General features: G+C 50.4%; 1 protein-coding gene across 1 annotated transcript in view; it reads left to right on the top strand.

Moving 5' to 3' along the window:
- Positions 1-19,093, top strand: part of LOC116942412 (ADP-ribosylation factor-like protein 8B-A) — a 35,726-nt gene extending 16,633 nt beyond the window's left edge. Inside the window, exons 5-7 of the mRNA XM_032954312.2 lie at positions 2,931-2,998; positions 3,316-3,386; positions 11,333-19,093. Of these exons, the coding sequence (XP_032810203.1) occupies positions 2,931-2,998; positions 3,316-3,386; positions 11,333-11,382 (189 nt within the window). The 3' untranslated portion in view covers positions 11,383-19,093. The remainder of the gene's footprint in view (positions 1-2,930; positions 2,999-3,315; positions 3,387-11,332) is intronic.
- Positions 19,094-23,882: the final 4,789 nt, after the last annotated feature.

Below are 23,882 nucleotides of genomic sequence, written 5' to 3'. Positions count from 1 at the left end.
GACGCCGTCCGTGGTGCAAAGCATCCCGGGCGGTGTCGCTGCGATCCGCGCGGCGCCTGCTGCTGCCTCCCCCCTGGATTGGTCGAACAAAAACTAGGCGGCTTTCTCCCTCCTGCCGTACGAAAGAAGAAGGAGATCGTGACAAAATCATCGCCTCCATCGTTGGGACGCGAGAGGGCGAGGGGGGGGGGCGGTGGTGGTGAACAGATTGGACGGAGCCTGCGAGGTGTGGATTTTTGACAGCCCTGCTCGTTCTTAAAATGCACTCTGAAGGCTCGGACGAATCGTTACCGTTGCGCATTCGCATTCCTTGACGTGCGCGCGAGCTCGGCGCTCTAAATCCGATGCCGCTAAGTAGCTGCTTGGCTGCGCGCCACTAACGGGTGCATTATTTATTTCCACGAAGGTGGGGTTGGGCCGGCGGGGAACATCTGTGTTGTCAGTACAGTAATGCGCTATGGAGGACAAGGCCCTTGCATAATTCCTCGAGGAAAAAAAGTAAAACTGATGATGTGTTCGTAAAGATTCGTACGTAACAATAATAATGGCGCCATCTGTTCAGCCCAGGAAAAGCCCCACGCGGTTATTGCAAGAGTCTCATTTTTTTAGGAGAGTCCGGCTCGATTGTGATGATCGGGACCGGCGCCACGGAGAACCCCCCCCGGGAAAACCCACCACGCATACGAGGAGGTTGCCGCTCAGCACCGCCATCTCCCGGCCCACGCCTCGCTGAACCCCCCACGCCTGCAACTTCTGGCGAGACCTCGTGGTCGCCCATCCAAGCAGCGGCCAGGCTCAATCCCAGCTTGGCACTTCCGAGATCCTACGCGATCCGGCGGATGGAGGGTGATTTTGGCCCGTTCCTGCCCTCGCATCCACCAGCGTAGGACGGGGAGGAGGAAGGATGGTGGCTAGTGGTTGTCTCGAAGAGAAACCCGCGGCTAACGGTTCACTGCTGCGTGCGTTCCTTGATGGCTTATCGCAGCTGCGTTAATTCACGCCCCGCGTCAGGGAGGGCTGTGGGGGCTCTGCTGTTAAACAGGGACCCCCCCCCCCCGTCTCCCCCAGCGTGTGTCTCACGCACACTCGGCGAGCCCCTTGTGTGGTTTGTCCATCACCTGCACTCTGGGGGTGGAGAAATTAATCGGGCCGGGTCACATCGATTCCTCGGCTCGCGACATGCACGTCGAATTGCAAGCGTGAGAATCGATGTTTTTTTCGTTGTATAAACGTGCACCCGTGTTGTTTTTAAATAACGACACTCTCATTGTATGTAGTGTCATTCGTGCGAGTAGCATTCCATAATGGCTGTACGTTAATTATATACGAGGATCAAATCCCGTATAAAGCCTCTTCCAAGTAATTGAAAACCCCACAACCAAGCAAAATCTAAAATGAATAAACTTGACGGTGAAATGGCACTCAAAAGCAAAAAGCACGAACAAAGCAAGCAATCGCACCCCTCCGGTTAGCACGGTTGGCTACGTACGGTGCGAACGACGTTCACCATACTTACCTTCGAGCCTTCATCAACGGTGAATTCCGTAACGCCTCCCAGACCACAATCCCACCAACTTCCCAACCGAGCCAGGCAACCGTCACGTGAAGGGGCCGTGGTGGAGGGCCAACAAGCTACGGCTAATTTGTATCAATCGTTCCAGTCTATATAAATTGGGTTCTTGGCATCCTTGCGGCAACAAGAGGCGCCATGTCCATCCGCTTGCAAGGTTTGGCAGAATAAATTGATTGTTCAACCGGGACATTAAATTCCAGTTGCTAGGGTGGGGAAAGGGTCGTTCCAAGTGTTTTATTTTTATTATTTTATTGTTTCCCTTCTACGTGACTTTACCGAAAGAACCAAGAAGATGAATCCCTGCAGTCACGAAAGCTTTAAATGGAAATGATTAAGAATTCTTAATCCATTTTAGTTTAAGCCGGAGAGAGCCTCACTTTTTTTTTGTTACCGCTGCCAGCACTACTCACTCTTGCTGTTCCCCTGAACTCCGCTCGTCGATAATGAGTCCTCGACGCGCGTTGATGTTGCGTTCAACCAAACGGAGCGGTTCATCTCGATCTACCTGCGTTTTAAGCAGCACCGCACTGCAGGTCACAGCACCACACTCGCCCACTCGCTCACCGCACTGCAGGTCACAACACCAACACCACACTCGCCCACTCGCTCACCACACTGCAGGTCACAGCACCACACTCGCCCACTCGCTCACCACACTGCAGGTCACAACGCCAACACCGCACTCGCCCACTCGCTCACCACACTGCAGGTCACAACACCAACACCGCACTCGCCCACTCGCTCACCACACTGCAGGTCACAACATCAACACCACACTCGCCCACTCGCTCACCACACTGCAGGTCACAACACCAACACCGCACTCGCCCACTCGCTCACCACACTGCAGGTCACAACACCAACACCACACTCGCCCACTCGCTCACCGCACTGCAGGTCACAACACCAACACCGCACTCGCCCACTCGCTCACCACACTGCAGGTCACAACACATCCCCGTCTGCCTCTACCCTCTCCACTGCTCCACCAATTTGTTGGTGATATTTCCTCAAATTATTTTCCAGTTGGTGGCCCAAAGAGGACATACTGTGGCCACACGTGCAGCTCTTTGGAGCCGGCGGTCTGCACGAGGCAGAAAGCTCTTATACATGCGATGCCCCCCCCCCCTCTCTCTCTGCGTTGTTAAATCTACTCTGCACGTCGTGTGCAGGCCACGTTTGTTCGCAAGCACAAATACGCACGTTGCCATCGTTTGTATCAAGTGACGATACAAAGACCCCCCATATAGCCTTAACAGACTATTGGGGAAAGTGCTGTTAGCGAGCATCCTCTTCCCGACCGAGCGTTGACCGCCGAGCGGGTGATGATGCGCTTGTGCCGTGCCGTGCCTTGCAGGTATTGGTGCTGGGTAACAAGAGAGATCTCGCCAATGCCCTGGACGAGAAGGAGCTCATTGAGAAAATGTGAGTGGGCAGCGCGACCTCTGACCCCTCCCCCCGCACACACACACACACACCTCACTTGGCACGGCAGCGATCCGTCGAGCGGCCGCTTGGCGAGCGAATCGCTGCGCCCGTACGGTGGGAGGTGGGGGGGGCGAGGCGCGGGGGCGTAACTGTTAAACGTGCAACGTCGGGCCAACGTTGGACCGATGGTGCCATTTGCGTGCCACCGGGTTTTGGACAACAACAACAACAAAATCGCCAAACTTTCCCTGCCACGTCACTCACCGTCCCCCCCCCGCCCCATCTCTCGCCATCCCCTTCCGTGCACGCCGCAGGAATCTGTCGGCCATTCAGGACCGGGAAATCTGCTGCTACTCCATCTCCTGCAAAGAGAAGGACAACATTGGTGAGTTGTGTCGCCTGGAAGGTTTGACGTAGGCCGACGGACGAGGTCCTTCTCCTTCCTCGGCTGCGTGCTCGCTCGCTGGAGTTGCCGCCCCTCGATTTGCGTCGCTGCCCAGGGAGCGACGTCCCTTGTCACTAGAGCAATGAAGTGTTCGTCTTTGTAAGGCCCACAGGCCACTGGAGGCCCCTGGTGGCCTTTAGTGTGGCCCATTCGTGCGACCCCCCACCCCCGACAATATACAAAGAGTGAAAACGCTACCCCGTCATCGTGCTGTTAAACCCCCGATGGTTTCAAATTTGTGGTGGCCCTCGCACTAGTGATGTCTTATTGGCGAAAGTGCCCCACCCCCGTCCCTCCCCCTCCCCCGCTCTGAAAACTGGTGAAGAAAACTGCTCTAGAAGGGACACGCTGGCCGGGTGGTTCAGAAGTCGCAAGGCCACCGCCTGGCATGGAACTCGGCGGTGCCGGCTCAGTGCTTTGACCTCTGGCATCTGAGTGACTCGGCCACCCCCTGCAGGAGGGGGGTGGGAGGGAGCGGGGGGGGGGGTGGGGGGCGCTTGGCTGCTCCTCAGGACTTGGCACGGTTCCGTTCGTCAGAGCCGAGCCGACGAGTCACTTTGATTTCGGCTGCCGTGCGGCGGTAACGTGAGCCCCCCCCTCCCACGAGTTTCCGACACGCCCCGTGCCATGCGGCTGTCTGCGCTGCCTGCCCGCTCCCGTTGCCACGTTTATTATCGCGCTAATTGGAGTGGGCGCGTGAAATATACATGTGACCTGCAACTGAGTCTGAGTTAACTTTTTTTCGGTGGGGAGGGGGCGGGCGAGTGGAAGGGACGGCTGGGGTTGGTAAATATTTACACGGCTACTTTGGAGACTGGATTGTGATCCGACCGAGAGTTATTTTTCGTCGGGTTTAGAGATTTGAAAAGATGACGATGACTGCCGTCGCCAGCCGGGTTGCAGAGATGATGTGAGGATACTCCGATGGAGGGTCCGTTATAATCCTACCGGCCGTTTGGCAAATTATCGTGATATATAGGCTTATCGTGGCTCATGCAATGCCACTAAAAAAATATTTCACGAAATAACAAAAGGCCGATGATTAAAGTGGTAAATAAATGGCTGTTACCTGCTAAATGAGTGCTCTGCTAAATATTTTCCTGGGAGGAGGAGGAGGGGGGCAAGGGTACGGGTGGGGGGGATGTTGGGGGGGGGATGTTGGTGGGGGGGCGGCCCATTTTATTTAATTTAATTCCTTACACCAGGGCCCGTGCCAACGCCGCTGTGCCACTGCATGGAAAACTCGAGTCTTTTGTGCGCTTCCTGGGAAGAGCGCCCACTCCTCCGCCAGCACTCGCCCGCCCCAGTTTGCACCGAGAGTCGTGTTTGCGACGAGAACGATCGCGTCGCGCCGGGCGCGCTCAACGTTCGCAACTCCCGGGGCCCAGTGAGTGTGGGAGCGGTGGCGCTACGGTTAGCGCGCTTGCGCTACGAAACCCGGCGACCCGAATTCGATTCCTGCTCACGGTCAACACCGGTGACGATTAACTGAGCCAGACCGCTAGGTCGATTAAGCCTCAAACGAGCGCCCGGTGTAGCGGTGTGTAAACATCACCACTCGGGAGACAAAGGCGGCCGGGCGTGGTGTTGGCCACCGCACTCCCCTCGTGCGCCGTGTCAGCCTTCACAGGTGCTGCTCGCTCGCAGCACTTGCCCTAACATTCTGTTGAAGGCTACACGGGTGATTTTTGTCTTTGTGGTTCACACAGCCAGTATTTAATTCCAGCAGGAAGGGTCTAGAACGCTGGCCTAAGTCTCAGGTATTTAAGACCGGTCTCAGGTTTAGGAATGGACCCCGTGTTCGTGCTGTATTCCTCTTCCTCATCTCTGCGCTTAGAGCTCAGGAGCTCCAGTGCCGAGATTGGGACACAATGCCTTTTTTGTTGTTGATGGGCGCTCAAGCACACGCCCTGCAACGATCCCAACCCACGGCGCTCTTCGATCCGGCAGTCAGCGGTGGCCTCTCGGGTTTTTTTTTCCTCCCTTCCTTCTCTCTAGAGTACGTAGTTAAAATTTAATCAAGGCAGCAACTCCGTGTAGCAGCCCCACTACTGCCGTATGGATTTTCATTTTGCCTGCGTGTGCTCTTCCGCGCGTCGCGCCGGGTCCACCGCCCGCCCCCGCGCCCGCCCGCGCCCGCTCATTTGTTGCAAAAATGTGAAGGAGCAGCCCAGCAATGGCTCGCTCACGCCGCTGCTGTTGGCGGAAGGGCCTCCACTCAAGGGAGCTCGAGGGAATCCCGGCAGACGTCGAGCCGCCCAAAAGCCTCTCGGGAGGTGGGATTGGGGGAAGGGGGAGGAGGTGGGGGGAGGGTGCGCAGGCTGCGGCATGGATACCGTGCAGGGGAAATTCCGATCATGAATTGCGACAATGCATTGAGTGGCCCCGGGGCAAATTGTTGCAAGCCCACTAACTGGGTTCTTTAAACCTGCTTAGCTTCGGAGATCCGGTGAGATTGTGAAACTACTGGACATCTGTGAAAATGAGCTTCATAGCCCATCGGATTCCTCCAGTGTAAATAGATATTCTGATACAGAAATAATCGTGATTTTAGTTGGGAGCAGGGATGGGGGTGTGTATGGGTTGGTAGGTGGAGGGTGGGGAGGGGGAAGGAGGGTTGTTTAGGCGGGTGGTGGTGGTGGTGGCGGTGGCGAGATCGTTACGCGAGGGGTTAAAGCAGGGCGTTGTTGGCGGCGCACGTAACGCGAGCGTGAACGATGGCCGCCCTGAGACTTCTCCGGCGTCTCTGTAACGTAGCGGGCGCCCTTTGTCTTGTCGGAGGAGCTGCGTTGGAAGGGCGCGGGGGGAACGTTTAAGAGCTCGGACGGTGAATGGACATCGGATGGATGGCCGTGATAAGAATTTAAATCGGACGCTAGAGAGCCCGAGAGGATTTCGCTGCACCGGCGGCCATTTTCGTTGTCGTCGTTGTCGATCCGCTGCTGGATGAGGGACCCCACCATGCCGTGGGGGCGCGGTGGCTTTGACCGTACTTCACCACGTTGGTCGGTGCGGGCTGGTGAAGGCGGGGAGCACAGAAGTACAGCAAGCACAGCGATCGTTTTTGGTACGCTGCCCTCCCTGCAGCCGAGCAGCCTATAGTACCTGTTGTGCACGATGGTCGCTTCTCGAAGGGCTGCCCAAGTTAAATCCGAGATCCGATGAGGCTGGGTGCATTCTGGGTCATTCTGGTTTTGTATTTCAATGATATCTCTTTTTTGTTACTTTAAATATATTTTACTTGGATAATACCTTGAGATGGAATATCCCGTTTGCAAGGTATCCTGGGTGCCATAAACATTGTATTTTCACAACATATACACACTACAGGATTCCCTCTATTCACAAGGGATATGTTCCGGAGATGCTCATGAATTTCGAGGATAATGATATTTGAATTAATTACCTTAAATCAACACATAAATAAGCTATTAAATACATTAAAATTATCATATTTTTTTCAATTGATTATAATAGGCATTAACTAAATAAAAATAAATATTAAAGTATTAAGTACTATCTCATGGGACCTCCTTTGCCAGTACCAAAATATGAGAATAGGTTTTCCCCTTTTTTCTGGCAACAAAACAGGTGTTAAAATGTTAAAACACGAAACTGAAACCTTTTACAAGGAATCATGTCTGCATTAACCACAATACTTGTGGTCAGAATGCAAACAAAAAACATACTTTGATAACATATGCATTGTCTTTGAAACTGATTGGTCCACACCAGAGACAGCTTTCTTTTGAGCCTCGTCTCAAAACGGTGTTAGACCAGAGGACTCCAAAAGGGGAAAACCTCTTCTCATATTAAGTACTCGTTTATAAATGAACTTGCCTTAAATTATGACGATGCTTTGCATCATCACTTTATCTCATCAATTTATTTCTCTCTCGATGCAGTCGTTTTTGACATGCGTTTTTTCTGGATTTTGTTGTTGTTATTCTGTCTCTCACTGTTCAAATAAACCTACCATTAAAATTATAGACTGATCATTTCTTTGTCAGTGGGCAAACGTAAAAGATCAGCAGGGGATCAAATACTTTTTTCCCTCACTGTAGGTGCTCGTTAACAGCACTTGCCGCAACAGTCTGTTACAGGCTACACGGGGGATCTTTGTCTTTGGTGACGGCGCGTTGTAGCGTGTTCGTGCGCGTGAGCTCTCGTTATCAGCTCGTTCTCAAATCGGCACGGGACCCCCCCCTCCCTCACCCCGTACCTGCATCGAGCGTTCTTCGAGGCATTAACGGCAATAATTGGCCAATTCCACTGACGCTGCAATGCAACGCGTACACGGCGTCTAAATACGACGCTGTAGGGAAACAAGCGGGCACATTCATACCATGGCGGTGCAGGAGGGGAAGGTAGGCAGTCGGTCATGGGGTCGGGGAGAAAAAGGAGGTAGTTTAACGCGTAGGCTTTCGCGAACAATATTATACGTAGTAAAGGTTTTTGGGTTAGATCGCTGTAAGTGTAAATGTATAAATGTTGTGGATTTACTCTCCAACACACAGATGGGCTGAGGTAGTAACTAATTGCCACGTTGTTTACGTGACAAACCTTACTGGCTGTGTCGGGTGGTGGAGGGTTACAACACATTTATAATAATAATAGGGTTTTTCCCCTTTTTTCTGGCAACAAAACTGAAACCTTTTTACAAGGATTCATGTCTGCATTAACCACAATACCTGCAGTCAAAATGCAAACAAAAAACATACTATGATAATCTATGCATTGTCCTTGAAACTGATTGGTCCACACCAAGGGACGGCTTTCTTTTGAGCCTCGACCCAATTGGTGCTCGACCACATGACGCCAATCAGTTTCAAGGACAATGCGTATATTATCATAGGGGAAAAACCTTATTATTACATTTTGGTACTGGCAAAGGAGGTCTAATGAAACACATTTATACTTATGCAATCTAACCCAAAAACTTTTTTTACGAAAAAGGAAGTAGTTGAAATTTCAAAAACTAATTTGTATTTTACCAAGCAAGGCCCACTGCGCTACCTAGCTCTTTTTCAGAAGCGACCTGGCCACAATTGATAGTTCAACGAAGTGGGTATTGGAAAATGAATAGCAGCCAAATACTCTAAACGCACGTCTCTAAATGTGGAGCGAAAAACTGGAGGACCTGGAGAAAAATTCCACGCTACCACGGGGAGCGAGACGCAATTTCCAAATCAACAGACGTTGGGGTCGGGGTCGAACCCACGACCTCCTGCATACCAGGCGAGGCAGTTAACATCTCCTAGCCACCGTGACGCTCTCTCGCCACCAAAATATACAGTTGATCCTGGACTTGAACAGGCACAGGAAATCGATAGCACGGATGGCTGGGTGAAGGAGGTTAGAGACTTTGGTGGTGGTTGCAGCAGACACATCGGACAGCATCGGTACTTGGGGTGGCTCGGTGGTGCGGGGCGATGCACGGGGGGAGGGGGTGGGGGCGATACACGATGTCCGCACCTCCGATTAGCACGGTTGGGTACGTACGGTTCCATAGTTAGTTCCATAGTTTCATTTATTAGGTATAGCCCTGTGAGCCATTCGGCTCTTGAATCGGGTGCAACCGCAACAAACAAAAACATGAACAATAAAACATCTTAAAGTGACTTTGTGTGACTGTGCAAACAGAAAATCCAGGAAAAAAACATCAAAATATTCCTGAAATAGCACCGTACACCAACACTGTGTGCAAAAATCCCAGTGGGATGCAAGTCAAACAACAACAACAACCACAACCACAAGACAACTAAGATTAAGGCCATCAGTCTAACTCCGTACTACAATAAAGAAAAACATGGCCAAAACCAAAAAAAACGTTTTCAAAATCACCAAAATAAAATCCATAAATGCAATGTAACAGTGATCATAGGGACTGTGACCGAATTTTTTTACAATAAACTACGTAAATAAATTATAACACCAAAATCTAGAGCCATATTTTAGGCCACTGAATTGCAGTGGCAGCTAAGGGTTGTACAACTCCTCTAGAGCAGTTTTGAGTGAAGATCTCGAAAGAACGTTCGAGACACACACGTGTACGTACGTGCATCGCGGACACGGTCTGGAGTATCGGCCCGTCCCTTCCTCGCATGGTGCGGCACTTGGCCAGAATGCCAACGCTGTGCACACTCTTGGTAAAAAAAAAAATTCTTTTCACACCGCCTGGCGTTCCGAGTCGTGCCCGTCGTTACTCACGGAGCCCCACTCTTGGGAGTTTACGGGGTTTTTGCGGCAACTTTTCCTTCGCGTGAACACGCGAGCGGTGGCGTAGGAAGAGGGTGCGGGGGGAGGTGGTGCTGTTGCTACGTTTTTTTAAGCTGCTTGCTTGCTGCTGCTGCTGCCACCGAGGTGGATTTTCCTTGCAGTCACGAAAACTTCAAATCTAAATTGGATTTTCCTTGTCAAATTGTTTTTGGTATTCAACGTTGCATGTTTATAAAGTTTCCTTTTACCCCCCCCACCACCTCCCTGGGGTCACCCATGACAAAAACAAAGTTTTTAGCTCAACGGGCCCGAGCGTGGGCGAGCAAAAAAAAATAAACTATAAACTAAAATGGGACGCGCAAACGCGGGGAGCAGCATTAAACATTGACGAGGCGGTGCCACAGCTGCAGGCCCCCATGCAGAATTGTCCCCCAACTGCTGTTGCTTCACTCAATTTTAATAAGCTCCTGCTCATGCGTGTGCGGGGATTGTTCTCTACCCGGTGCCATGGTTTTTTTCCACTCGATTCTTCTCGCCTTCTTTGGAGGGGGGGGGGGATTGTGGGGGATTGTGGGGGGATTTGGAGGGGTGGAGGAAGGGTGGTGCACGATGACTTTCATAAGAGAGTTGAAGCGACGCGATCGAAGCGTGGGCGACAAGTTGCGCCGCTGTTGTTGGGAAGTGCGCGATCGAAAATCGGCCACATCGACCATAGCGTTGGTCAAAACATGGCAAGAATAAGATGTGGAGCGAGGTACAGTAAAACCTTGGATTGCGAGCGTAATTCGTTCCGGAAACGTGTTTGTAATCCAAAGCACTCGTATATCAAAGCACAACCTATATCAGTTGTGATCACGTGACGCTCGGCAGTACAAAACGTGTCCGTACTACTCGTATTGCAAGACCTCGCTCGTTTATCAAATTAATATTTATTAAAATTTTTTGCTGGTCTTGCAAAACACTCGCAGACCGAGTTACTCGCAATCTAAGGTTTTACTGTACAATGATTGCCTGGCGGCCCTTTGATTGGTGGAGACCCACTGCCGGTTTAGTTGTTTCCTCCTACATTAACATAAGCTGCCCCGCCCATGCAGCTGACACACTTGGGCTACATTAACATAAGATGCCCCGCCCATGCTGCTGACACACTTGGGCTACATTAACATAAGCTACCCCGCCCATGCTGGTGACACACTTGGGCTACGCCCATCTCTAAACCTTTATAAACAGTTTGCCTTTAGAGGCTAACCCCCATTTTCCTGATGACGACCGCTTGTGTTGCGATCGAAACGTCGTGGTTTTTTGTTTTTATTTTATTTGTATTATTTGTATTCACTTTATTTATTATTATTTTCTTCTATCTACGTGACTTTACCGAAAGAAGCAAGGAATATGAATTCCTGCAGTCACGAAAGTTTTAAGTCAAAATTTAAGAAGAAGATGAAGAAGAGCAGCGCTAATATCGGCTCGCCACCGAGGCACGCGCTCACCTCCCCTCGTCGTCGTGACGTCATTGCTCGTGACGTCACGAGCTACGCGCCATGTGACGTAATGTTGCCATTGGTAATTCAACGCTACCGAGGACAAACACCGAGCACCGCACGTAGGCGTGATCTTTCTCCCTTGTCTCTCCCCCCCTCTCCCGTTGGCATCGTTCGCGTCGCCAGACATCACCCTGCAGTGGCTGATCCAACACTCGCGGAGCCGAAGGAGCTAAGCTGGCTCGGGCTGGCTCTGATTCAGCACCCCGCAACCACGTCGACCACCGCCTCCACCGCCACGTCCACCGCCTCCACCGCCACGCCAATCGCCGCCAGCACCGCCACGTACAACCCCTCGCCGGCCGTGACGCACGCACGCACGCACACGCACGCACGCACGAACGCGCGCGCGTGTGCTCTCTTACACACACTCAAATGGACACGCATGTACGCACTTGCATAAATACACACGCTCACACGTACGCATGAACACACGCAATCGCACACAAACACATGCACTCGTACGCACAAAGGCACGCAACACGCGCACGCTCATTGCACTCGCACGAGTGTATGCGCACATACACTCGCACATTCACACACGCGCTCCCTCGCACATAGGCGCGCACATGCACACTCGCATGCACGCACACACACCACACTCTTATGCCCAGCTGTCGAATTGGAGACATAGACTTTTGGGGCCCCTATCGCTTGTCAAATCACTGACTTTTTAAACTCGTCGCATGTGGGGGGTAACAGGTCAATGCCCACACTTTAACCCACCATGCGCACCTCGTGCAAAAAGGGGCACAGCCGATTATGAATGCGCAGACCTCCACAGTCTCAGAGAATCAACTGTTTGGCATGTGGTTACCGAACAGGGGGCTCTTAATTCGTCCACAGAATATTCTAGCACGGCCGCCCACATTTATATGGCGATGCACATTGTGTTGAAATGTATTTTTTTTGTCCTCTATCGATCATCTTCCCATGATCGCGGCCAGCCAGCTCCTGCAACTGCTTTGCAGTCAGGGTTGGGTTGGGACACCGAGCAACCGGGCACCTGCCCAGTAACCTACTCCTTGAGTTGGCCCAACTTGGACCTACTCCTTGAATTGGGCCGACATGAATCTATTTGTGGAGTTGGGCCAACTTGCACCTACTCCTTGAGTTGCGCCACCTTTAATCTACTCCTTGGGTTGGGCTAACTTGAATCTACTCCTTCAGTTGGGCCAACTTGAACCTACTCCTTGGGTTGGGCTAACTTGAACCTACTCCTTGAGTTGGGCCAACTTAAACCTACTTTTTGAGTTGTGCCAACTTGAACCTACTCCTTGTGTTGGGCTAACTTGAATCTACTCCTTGAGTTGGGCCGACATGAACCTACTCCTTGAGTTGGGCCAACTTGAACATAATCCTTGAGTTGGGCCAACTTGAACCTATTTGTGGAGTTGGGCCAACTTGAACCTATTTGTGGAGTTGGGCCAACGTGATTCAGATGGTAGCGGTGGCGTAACTGTAGAGAAACTTTCACGGGGCCCACTAACCAGGAGTGCCCAGACACACGGGTCCCAAGAGTAGGGGACATCGGACAGCAGGTAGGGCCCACTTTACTCCTTGCAGCAGGACCCTTGCTGTGACCACACTATGCTGCTACATTGTCGTCTCCTTTCATACGGCTGATGTAGATGCAGAGCAAAACAGCTCCAATTTCACATTGTGGTGGCCAAGCCAGACAACCGCGTCAGTAGCAGCGGAGTGTTTCGCTGTCGATGTCTCCTTCTTCTTTGTGAATCGGGCATTGCATCGTTATACGCTGTACAGACTGTTCTGGATGACCACAGTCGCACAATGGAGATTTTTGTAAAGTTTCCATTTGTGTGCATCAGGTATCTGCATCTGCTGCCATAGTTTTCAGCGGATGTGGTTCAGGGTGGACCATAAAAGCACATGGTCCAACCTAAACTATGCTCCTAACTTACGCAGACACCCGCATGCAGACTCGTCGACTCGAACGGAGACTCCTAGACTTACACGGAGACCCATAGTCTCGCGTAGATGTACATATAGACCCACGGACCACCGCCGTACACTTACCTTGGAGACCCTACATCAGTCGAGTAGCCGTCAAGTGTGCAGACGGTGTAAATGCACCGGGGATCTGTAGGGGATAGGAGGGCGTGGGATAATTAATTCCATGCCAACCGCACGACACCGCTGGATGGGAATGGGATTGCGTTGGGACCCAGTGGTGTGCGTGTCGTGACCGGAGTCTGTGGCCGGCGTGAGCAGCAGAATATTTACCCTGTAGTCGCCAGATTTGTCAACAACTTTATGAAAAAAAGACGACGCTCTCCAAATGACAACAGCAACAACAACAAATCAAGTCGAACAGCAACAACAATATAAATCGAAGCGTTAAAAGTGTTCTCGTTGCATTTTACAAGGTGGGTAGGGAATGGGTTAACGGCGATGGGACGTGAATTACAACTCGGTGGGGGGTATTTTTTGCAGTGACGGTGGTTAAGTTTTAATCGAACTTTTTAATGGTTTTTAGCCGTTTTGTTATCGTTGGTGTGGCCATCGTTTCGCTAAGTGCTGTCGTCATCTCGGGTTGTGACATTTCTTGTTTTTTAAAGAAAAAAATAATGGATCACTTCTTTAATTTGTTTGTCTTTAGGGCCGTTTTACGCGAAGGTAATTTTTTTCCGTCGCACACTCCTCTGTGCTGTAGTCGAACGGTGGTGTAAAGGTGCGGCCATTGCTTTGCTCAACGCCGTGACCGGCGGAACGGCCTCTGCAATCGAGGGGGGGAGCTCTAAGGAGCCCCCACCCCCCCACCCCCTTCCCCCCCCCCCCCTCCTCTCTAGAGAGTATTTTGGCTGACCCTTCAAGATGTCTTTGGAAGAGCTGGGAATTACCCACACTTTAACCCCCACCGTACACGACCTGCCAGTCCACTGTGGTGGTACCCATTTCTACTGCTGGGTGGACATATGTGGGGCGGCCTGGGGGTGGGGGGGGATTTTATGAACTTGCCCGTATCACTAGCCGTGCCCCGGCAGGTCAATTCGCCAACCTCTGGTTTGCAGATCCGGTGTACTAATAATAATAATAATTTACATTTATTTGTAAGGCGCCTTCCACTAATGTCTCAAGCCGCATTGTAAGAATAAGGTTAAGGAAAGGCCAAGAGAGAAGGAGAGCTACGTAGAATAAATGTGTTTTTAGACGCGACTTTAAAGTATCCACATTGTCGGTTGAATGAATTCCCAACGGTAGGGAATTCCACAACCAAGGCGCAGGCACAGCAAGCCACCCGCTCTCACCCCAGCAACACAGCCGGGTTCGCGGTACGCGCAGAAGGGCTGAGTGCAGATCTCAACGACCTTGAGGGGGTGCACGGATGGGTTAGCTCGTGAGTATATGGTGGTGCCAGCCCATGCAAGGCTTTAAAAACCAGTAGAAGGCTCTTAAATTCTACTCTCTTCAAGACCGGTAGCTCGTGTAATGATAAGAGAACTGGAGAAATGTGGTCATGTAATGGGGTTCAGGTGAGCACCTTAACTGAACAATTTGTAGTCTAAATTTTGATTTAAAGCTTTCGTGACTGCAGGGATTCATATTCTTGTTTCTTTCGGTAAAGTGACTACATGACTTTACCGAAGGAACCAAGAATATAATTTGTAGTCTACCAAGGACCTTTATTTGAAACACCAACCAGCGAGGCATTGCAGTAATCGATTCGCGAGAGGACAAGTGCATGGACCAACCTCTCTAACGATGCTGCGCAGTTCGAGCAATGTTGCTAAGGTGTAAAAACGAGGTTTTCACAAACTTATTAACGTGATGTTCGAAGGAAAAGGGACGCATCGAATATCACCCCAAGATTATTAATCTCACGCTTCGGGCAGACGTTCTGGCCATCAATAACTAGGCTGAAAAGTCCCAAGTTTTTTTTCAACTTTTGGGGAGAGCCGACTAAGAGGAGTTTGGTCTTATGTCCATTTAGCTGGAGAAAATTGTTCTGCATCCATGATTTTACAGTTGTTAAAGATGATGAAAGCAACGATGCTGCTGACGTAGAATCTGGTGTTAGCTGGAGGTAAACGTGGGTGTCGTCTGCATAGCAATGGTAGCGCAGCCCAAGAAATCGCAGCAGTGCTCCATGTAAATGCGAAACAGAATGGGACCAAGCACCACCGATTCTTGAGGAACCCCAGACTGCACTGAACTGACCGAGGACTTGAAGCCGGCCCATATTTACATACTGCAGGTAAGAGCGGAACCACTCCAGAGCAGAATCTGTAACCCCCATAATATTTTCAAGCCGTTCGATTAAAATCTCACGGTCGATTGTATCGAACGCTGCGCTCAGGCCGGTGCTGGAAGCAGCAGCCTCGGTGGTGAGACACAGCAGACTTGCCGCTCCCGGTAGATCCCCTCTGGCAACTCGACTTCCTCCTCGGCAAGGCGAAGCCTCACCTTGGACGACGAGGTTTCGTCGGATGAGCTCAGCAGGGGCAGTGATGTCATCGTCCTGCACGGTGTTTCGTTCGGTTTTTGCAACTGAGTTAGTCACCTTCCTCGCTGTCCTCCTCACTTTCACCGCGAGTGAGCCGACGGAGCTTGCGTGGCCTCGCGGACTCTAAATGTTGCAGTGCATCTTCAGAATCTGGGTCAAGCTCTGTCCGAGCGCTCTTATGGTTATCCCCGTCGTGTAGGCTGAGGCCAGCCTGTTCTCAGACCCCCCCCCCCCCAGGGATAGCAAGGCCGCCTCGGTGGGGGTTGTCTTCTTTGCGAAGTACACAGCTGCGGATGCTAGGGAGGGGTACAGGCTTGGGGTGAATTCCCTGGCCTCGGGTAGTCGGATGGCCTTGGCCTAGGGGTACCATTACCCTGCAAGCTTCTTGAGTTTCGCTGGGGCATTGAGGAAGGTTGGTATTTCCCTAACAATTTCAGGAATCAAGAGCGGGCCCCTGTCACACTCGGCTAAGGATGATTCCACCGCTGTAACAGCGGTCATCTGAACACCCATCGCGATGAGCTTGACTTTGTCGATCACAGCTCTTCCTGGCCCTGTGATCTTGAGATTAATCACTCCTTTCAGGAACTCGGAGCACCAGGCTTGTCCCCCCCCCCCCAGCCACCTCAACAAACTGAGACCCCTCCAGACTGGTGTATGGGGGTGTACGTCGCACTGGCATTGCAGGAAGACTTGAAAGCCTGGAACCTTCCGTCAGCGGGCCTAGGTATAGCCCTGTGAGCCATGCGGCTCTTAAGTCGGGTGCATTCGCAACAAACACACAGAGACCCATAGACTCTGAGTGCTTGTGGGAATGTTAAACAAAAACGGGACAACTTGTCGCGTGTTCCTGTCTACAAGTTTTTTGTGCATCGCTTTTAACAAACACAATGCACACACACACACACGTGTCGCAGACACCCCGTGTCACTGCCATGCTATTGAAGGGACGTGAAACCTCAAACATGAAAACTGTGATCACCGACGGCAATCAACGATAAACAACAACTAATAATAAACGAGCAGCTGACGACGTCCCCTCTCTACAATTCGGGAACCCCGCCGTGGGAACGGGGAACTTCCGGCTCTCACGGCCGCCAACGGGGACGGTGGAGCGGCCGCCTCCACCGTGGCCGCTTACTTGAGTCTTGAGCCCCTGGGCACGGCGGCCAGGATGTTGATCGCAGCATGGCACAGTCCAAGCCGGTGTTCCACGTCAACTGGTGCCTAGTGGGTATGGCTGGGACCATACCTCCCCGGGATCCATCTAAGCGGACCCTCAACCGTCGTTCCTGCGACCATGCCGGTTGAGATTACCTCTCTTTCCACCCGGACGGGTATATGCCGGCGGATGACCGGGATCACCGCGCAGAGGATTGCCAGGCATGTGGTAGCAGGGCTGTGTCTGGACCGGTTATCAGAGTCGAGCGGGAGCAGTGTCGGATCGACCGCTAGGGTCTCTGGAGGTATGGCCCATGGGTTCTCTGCTCCTGACAGCGCGAGTGAAGCGCCTTCCGTTCGGTGTTTGGGCTAACCATCTTTAGCGCATATATTTGTTAAAATAAACATTCTTATAACTACCGGAAGTAATGATCCAATGGCGTCCACAATAATTGTGATAACGATGGGCTCACGGAAGCATTAACGCCTCCATACGATGACGACACTCTTTTGATTTAAAGCAGTGATTAATATTCTTGGTTCTTTCGGTAAAGTCACGTTGAAGGGAAACAAAATAATAAAATATATATTTAAAACAATACAATTCTCACGACGTTTCGACTGCTTGTGTTGCAGTCGAAACGTCGTGATAATTTTATTGTTTCATATATATTTTATTATATTATTGTTTCCCTTCAACGTGACTTTACCGAAAGAACCAAGAATATGACGACACTCTTGTTCTGCCGCTGCGGTGGACGTAGAGACGATGTGAGATGCATTGTTTCCTTGAACCAAATCAGAGGTAACACGAAATTCCTCCACGCGTGCAACATGCGTGCGTAAAAAAATAGTAATGCACAACCCCCTTTGTAAATCCACTGCTAGATGAAAGCCTCCCTTGATGCGGCGGTGTTCGTGGGGGGGTTGTGAGGGCCGTGCTACACCATGCCCGTCAATATGGGTTGGTGAAGAGAGGGCCCAGGAATGGTTCGGGTATCTCAAATATTTCAGATATTTTGAGCGTAAGAATTTCTTTGTATTGATGAATCGCTTAATCGCTACGATCCTACTACTCGATACAACTGTTGTTCGTCTTTGAATCACAACCCCCTCCCCCTGAAAGCATGACATGCAATCAGCTGGCACACACGGTCTATTTAATTTAAATTATCTTTAATACCGGTTAGTGTTATTGCAGTTTTTTTTATGATTGTAAATGTCTAGAGTGAAATATGAGGGGACCATCTCAACATAAACGATTAAAAGCTGTAAATGCAAAACTGTCGTTAATGCCTCTCATGCCGTTTTAAACTTTTTGCATGTACGCCTTTCTGAGACCTCTTTCCTTCTCCCTGTGTTGCCGTATTCTCTGGATTATAAGGTGCTCTGGAAAGTAAGACGCAACCCAAAACCTGTCCCCGCAGTGTCAAAGTTATACAAAATCTCGTCGCACAATCATGCACGTATAACAAAACAAATAAGCAGAGGATGCGTCCTCTTCACATTATTCCGTCTCTCTACATTAAAAAAAACTAATTTATTCCTCTCACAACCCATAAGCGGCCGCCGCCACATTCTGTGTGCGTATTTTCATCAGCATTGTTTTAAAGACGAGCCAAAATCCGGAGCGGTTTCGGCACGCGGTGTCTCTTCGGCAGAGGGGTCAGGCTTGCTGGAATCGATGCCGGTGAGCTGCTGACCTCACCGGCCACACCTCCTCACTTGACGGAGAGTTCTCATCGTCATACCCACCCACGTGTTTCTTTAAAATACTGGAGGGGTGAAAAAAAGGTGCGTCCGATATAATCTGCAGAACACGGCACAAAGGGCTCCCGACTGCCTTCCCCGAACGTGTCCTGTCCGTCATAAAACTTCGTGGATAAACTGCTGTGCTAAAACGATAACCTTTTGCGATGTGCTGTTTACATCACGGAAGCTGCGCGCTTGAGTCTTTCCCCCCCCCCCCCCCCCTCTTACGTTCGCCGCCCGTTACTGCGACGTCGGAGCTGCCAAAACAAATCCCGAGAGGAGGAGGAGGAGGCGGCGGCAGCTGGCGTGCCGCTCCGCGAGATGCCAATTATCTCGCTCGCTCGCCACGTCAGTCGTTTTCTCGTTGCCACGACGTTCTTTTTTGTTTGTATCGATTTGTTGTTTATCTCAAATGTTTCATGGTTCCCCCCCCCCCCCATCGTTTTTATTTTTGTTTGTTTTGTTATCGCTGGAACGTGACAAATAAAAAAGGCTTTTGACACCGAGATGCCCTCCCTGCCCAGGTGTGTGCGTGGACTCTTCCGGCTCTCACCGCTCGCTCGCTCCGTCGATGCTGAACCGCGACTGAACGTTGGACGCGATCGATCCGTAAGCGTTTTGGGATCCTGCTGAAGACCCGACCACACGACGTGTATATATTCACGTATGCACAGTATGTAACATTAGATCCTATAAATGTTCACATTTGGAAATAATGGAGTTCCGTTAATAAATGTATACACATAGAGGATGTACACAAGACGGCTGTCGCTGGTGTAGGCCAATCGGTGCATATATCAGAGCAAGTTTGCATGTCCACCACAAGCACCGTGTGTGGTTAATGCGGACTCGATTCCCTGCAAAGGGTATATCAATTTGGTGTTTGAACATCTCGGCACCACCTGTTTTACGTCCAGAAAGAGTAACACCCTATTCATATACAGGGGGCACTCCATCACCTGAAGACACACACAGTACACCAACTATCGCAGGTGCACACGGCGTTTTTTTTTTTATCCGGTATTGTATGCACTGCAGTTCGGTGTCCTTCGCCCGCACCTCCGATTGGCACAGCCGCGCTACGTTCAGTCCGCGAAAGAAGTTCAACGTTGACGCAGCGCGTTAGCGATCATCACCACGGTGGTGTGAACCACGTCTCCTCTCTAGCCTTCCTACAACGTCAAGGCTGGCGAACAACGGCGCTCTTCATATTGAGACGAAACGACACCAAAAACTGCACAATTTGTCCGACTGTTATGTTCGAGGCAGACTCGGTGCTCCGAGTGAAACAAAGGCGGTCCCGTTGTCACCCGTGCCATCGCGTGGCAGCTGAACGTGAAAAAAGTCGCGACTCTTGTCCAAGGACAGGTCTCTCGGTGGCCGATGGGTCGTGAGCCGTGCGAGTTTGCTGACTTGCTGCTGCTCATGGATGATGCGGTGACATTGCGGGTGGTTGAGTGATGGTGATGGTAACATTCTTGTTGGTGATAGACCAGCGATCTCCGAGGGGCAGTGTTCTTTCATTGCAAGGCCTGCGGGTCACTGGTGGCCCCTGGTGGCCTTTCGTGAGGCCCCTGATGTGCGCCCCCGCCCCCCGCCCCGACAATACACAAAATGTGAAAACACCCCCATCATCATCATCATCGTGCTGCTGTCAAAAAACCCCAAATGGTTTCAAACGGTGTGTCGGCTCTCTCACTGATGATGTCTTATCGGCGAATGTGGCCCCTAGTCTGAAAATCAGTGAAGAGCATCGTCTCAGGGTCTGGGTGAGAGTTACGATTCGGGTTTGGTAATGACCGAGGCGAGAGATGGACACAATGAACACGATGCACCGGAGACCGAGCGAAGGCGAGAAGAAACAGGGGAGGGTGGCGGAAGAGGTCGCAGCAGCAGCAGCAGCGAGGCAACATCGCAGAGTTTGGAGGCCACGACTGGACAAGGAACAGCAACAGTGCCGGATGAAGCTAGTGCGGGGCCTGTAGCATATGTTATAAAGGGGCCCTAAAAAAAACTAATATTAAATATTTATTGGGTCCTTCGGTAAAGCCACGTACAAAAAAGAATAAAAATATCACGACGTTTCGATCGCAACGCAAGCAATCGTCATCAGGTGAAAAAATAGCGAGACAGCTGCTGAGGCAGGATGTTTTAAAGGTTTGAGATGGGTGTAGCCCAAGGGTCATAAGCGAAGTGGGCGGGGCTAGTGATGAAATTTGCATGTTAATGTAAGATCGGTGAGCTGGGCTACCTCCACGACGATGAAGCTGCGGAGGCGGCCATTGTATTGTGGGCGTAGCCCAAGTGTCAGAACGGAGTGGGTGGGGCACAAGAGTCTAGGTCAGCAGTGGATATAGGATAGGATGCTCTTTTAAACCTTTATAAACAGTTGCATTCGAGGCTTACCCCCCTTTTCTCTCCGCCTGATGACGACCGCTCGTTTTGCGATCGAAACGTCGTCGTTATTTGTTTATTTTACTTGTATTAATTTGAACCTATATACGTGACTTTACCAAAGAATATGAATTCCTGCAGTCACGAAAGCTTTAAGTCAAGATTTAAATGTTTTGCTTGCATAGTAAAGTAATTGTATCTTTTCATTTGCTATACTATCCAGATAATACGACAAATCGCTAACCTTAAACACCCAGTCGTTCATAACAATTGAAGGCAGTTTGGTACTATAGTGATAGAGCAAGTGCAGAATCACCGAACCGTAATTGATAGCTTGAAAACATTTAGCGCGGGGCCCTTGAAAGTGCGCGGCCCGTAGCTACATTGTAGTAGTAGCTACATATGTAGTAGCTACATAAGTAGTAGCTACTACATATTTAGCTACTTGTGCTACGAGGATAATCCGGCACTGAACAGCAAAGGGAAGACATTGAATAATTACGCAGGATGCCGTTACCCTCTGTCGGTGGGAAGTTGCGGGTTGACAACAACGAACAGCAACACCGACCAAGAATACGAGAACATCCATTCATAATGTACACATCCGTAGATCATTGTACAGGGTGGCTTAAGTTATTTTAACATGCTCAAACTGACTTCCATTAACACAAATGCGTGCATGAATTCTCTTGAAATTAATTTAGGATTATTATTTATTTTACAAGATTACAGGTGGTGTAATCTTTGAACATTCGTCAATTATGTTTCGTCTCAATTATTTTCGGATTCTTGGTCGAGTTTTGTAGGCCAACGGATTTGAGGTGACCCCACAGGAAAAAAAGAGATATACAGTATATTAATTATGATAATAAATTAAATATTAACTTATAATAATACTTCGATTCAAATGTTTTAATGCCCGTTAAGATAAATAACATAACCCTGTGTGTCCTGGCTTTTGGGCCACCCTGTATATTTGTGGTCAGGTCACGAATGAGACAATGGGATAAGAGGAGAGAGAGAGAGAGTCACGAACGTTCGAGAGACATTGGAATAAAGACAGTTGGGGACACGCGGAGCAGAGAGAGATGAGGGTCGTAGAGTAACGGAGACGAAGATAAACGTACATAATAAAGATTGCTTGGGTTTAGTTCGCGTAAATATCTCGTTAAACCCGCCACCACCCGACACAGCCAATTGGTAAGGTTTGTCACGTATTAGTTACTAGTTCATCCCGCCAGTGTGGTGGAGAGTAAACCCCACAACTGTTATTAAAAGAGGACGACGTTTTGCTGGTAATTACATCCAGCATCATCTGGCGATGATGCCAGAATTAACTGTGTCGGGTGGTGGCGGGTTAACGACACATTTATATTTACGCGATCTATACCCAACAGACGCCCCCAACCCCCTTTACTATGAATAACATTGGTCGCGAAAGCTTACGTGTCAAACTGGAGATAAACTTCAGTGACCACGTTCACCTCGATTCACGCCAGCCCCCGCCACTCTTTAGCGTGAAACAATGCCACCGGTAAGCAAATAAGACGGTAAGCCAGATTTGACACGAAATCTGAATCGGGTTAATCCACTTCAACGGGTAGCACGTGCAAGTCCACCTACTTGCCCGGCTAATCACTTTATAGCAAGGCAGGCAACTCAGGTACTGTACCATCATTGTAGGAAATCCCGACTTTGCTTGGCCTGATGGATCTGCTGCTTGCACGTGGTTTGCACTGGGCGGCCTAAAACCTTGGTTTCGCAACACCACTTGCGGGTCAGATTCAGAATATTTAATTACGATGGAGGAATCCGATGAGCTATAAAGCTCTTTTTTCCCCACAGATGTCCAGTAAGGGGTGGGTAAGAAAGTTACACAACATCAACAGAGTATTTGCAATCCAAAGTCAGAGGTGCACAATGGGGGATCGTCCTGACAAAAGAAGACTTTGAGACTCGGTGAGTATCGGGTAAATAATGGGCATCATCATTTTCACACATGAAGTTTTCAAATATTCTTAGAATGTCGGTTTTACTTCTCATGGCGTCATGGTCAACGGCTAAGTTCCATCACGTGCTACTGGACGGGCGAAAGGGGGCTGATGGGGCTCTGGTAGGTGACGGGGAGTGCCTCTGTGACCCGCGTGTATATTCTGTACACGGTCTAGACATGGTGATATAATCACATCCTGGTCATTCACACCGTCTATGCTCTGTATAAACAAGCGCGGCGCCTGTGCTATGCTAGGTGCACTTTGAGGCCACGTGAAGTGTCGAAGGCCCGCTGGCAGGTCACGGAACAGACCCAGCAAGTGCCATGAAGTTGACTGATATGGCGGGCAGATGCACCAACTGTGCTCCACACTGTGCCAACTTTATGCGTTTTAACCGCCCGCCGCTCCGCTCGTTGTTGTGAGCGTCGCTCCTCTGCCCTCCGTTGTTGCTGGTGAGGGGGCGACTGCCTCCAACTGCCCAGTAGCAAAGCAGCGTCCTTCACGAGCCTCCTCCTCCTCCACAGAGGCCGATCCTGACACCGCTGGCAGCAGTCATTGGTAAGTGGAATCAGCTCTGCATCCTTCTGTACCGCATCAGTCGCCATCTCTTCTCCAGCCCGTGTTTTTGACATGTGTTGATTTTCTTTTGTTCTTTGTGCAGCAACTGCCAACGGGAGTATCACCGAATAACCTGTTCCGATCCATCGTAAGCAAACGTGGCAATACGAAAAGCAATTGCTCTTTACCCACCTAGAATGGGTGTGTAGGTGTAAGGATATCGTTTGTTACCGCTTCTTAAAAATGGGCAAACCGGTTAACATGCAGATGTTTCTCGTCACGTGGACACACCGAGTCTACGGCCCTCGACGAGTGAGGAGCAACGGGTAACTGAAACGTGAACGTGCGC

This window comes from Petromyzon marinus, chromosome 14 (assembly GCF_048934315.1).
Source record: "Petromyzon marinus isolate PM22_M1 ecotype Great Lakes invasive population chromosome 14, UKy_Petmar_22M1.pri1.0, whole genome shotgun sequence".
Taxonomy (NCBI): Eukaryota; Metazoa; Chordata; class Hyperoartia; order Petromyzontiformes; family Petromyzontidae; genus Petromyzon; species Petromyzon marinus.
This window is presented reverse-complemented; position numbering and strand designations above follow the sequence as displayed.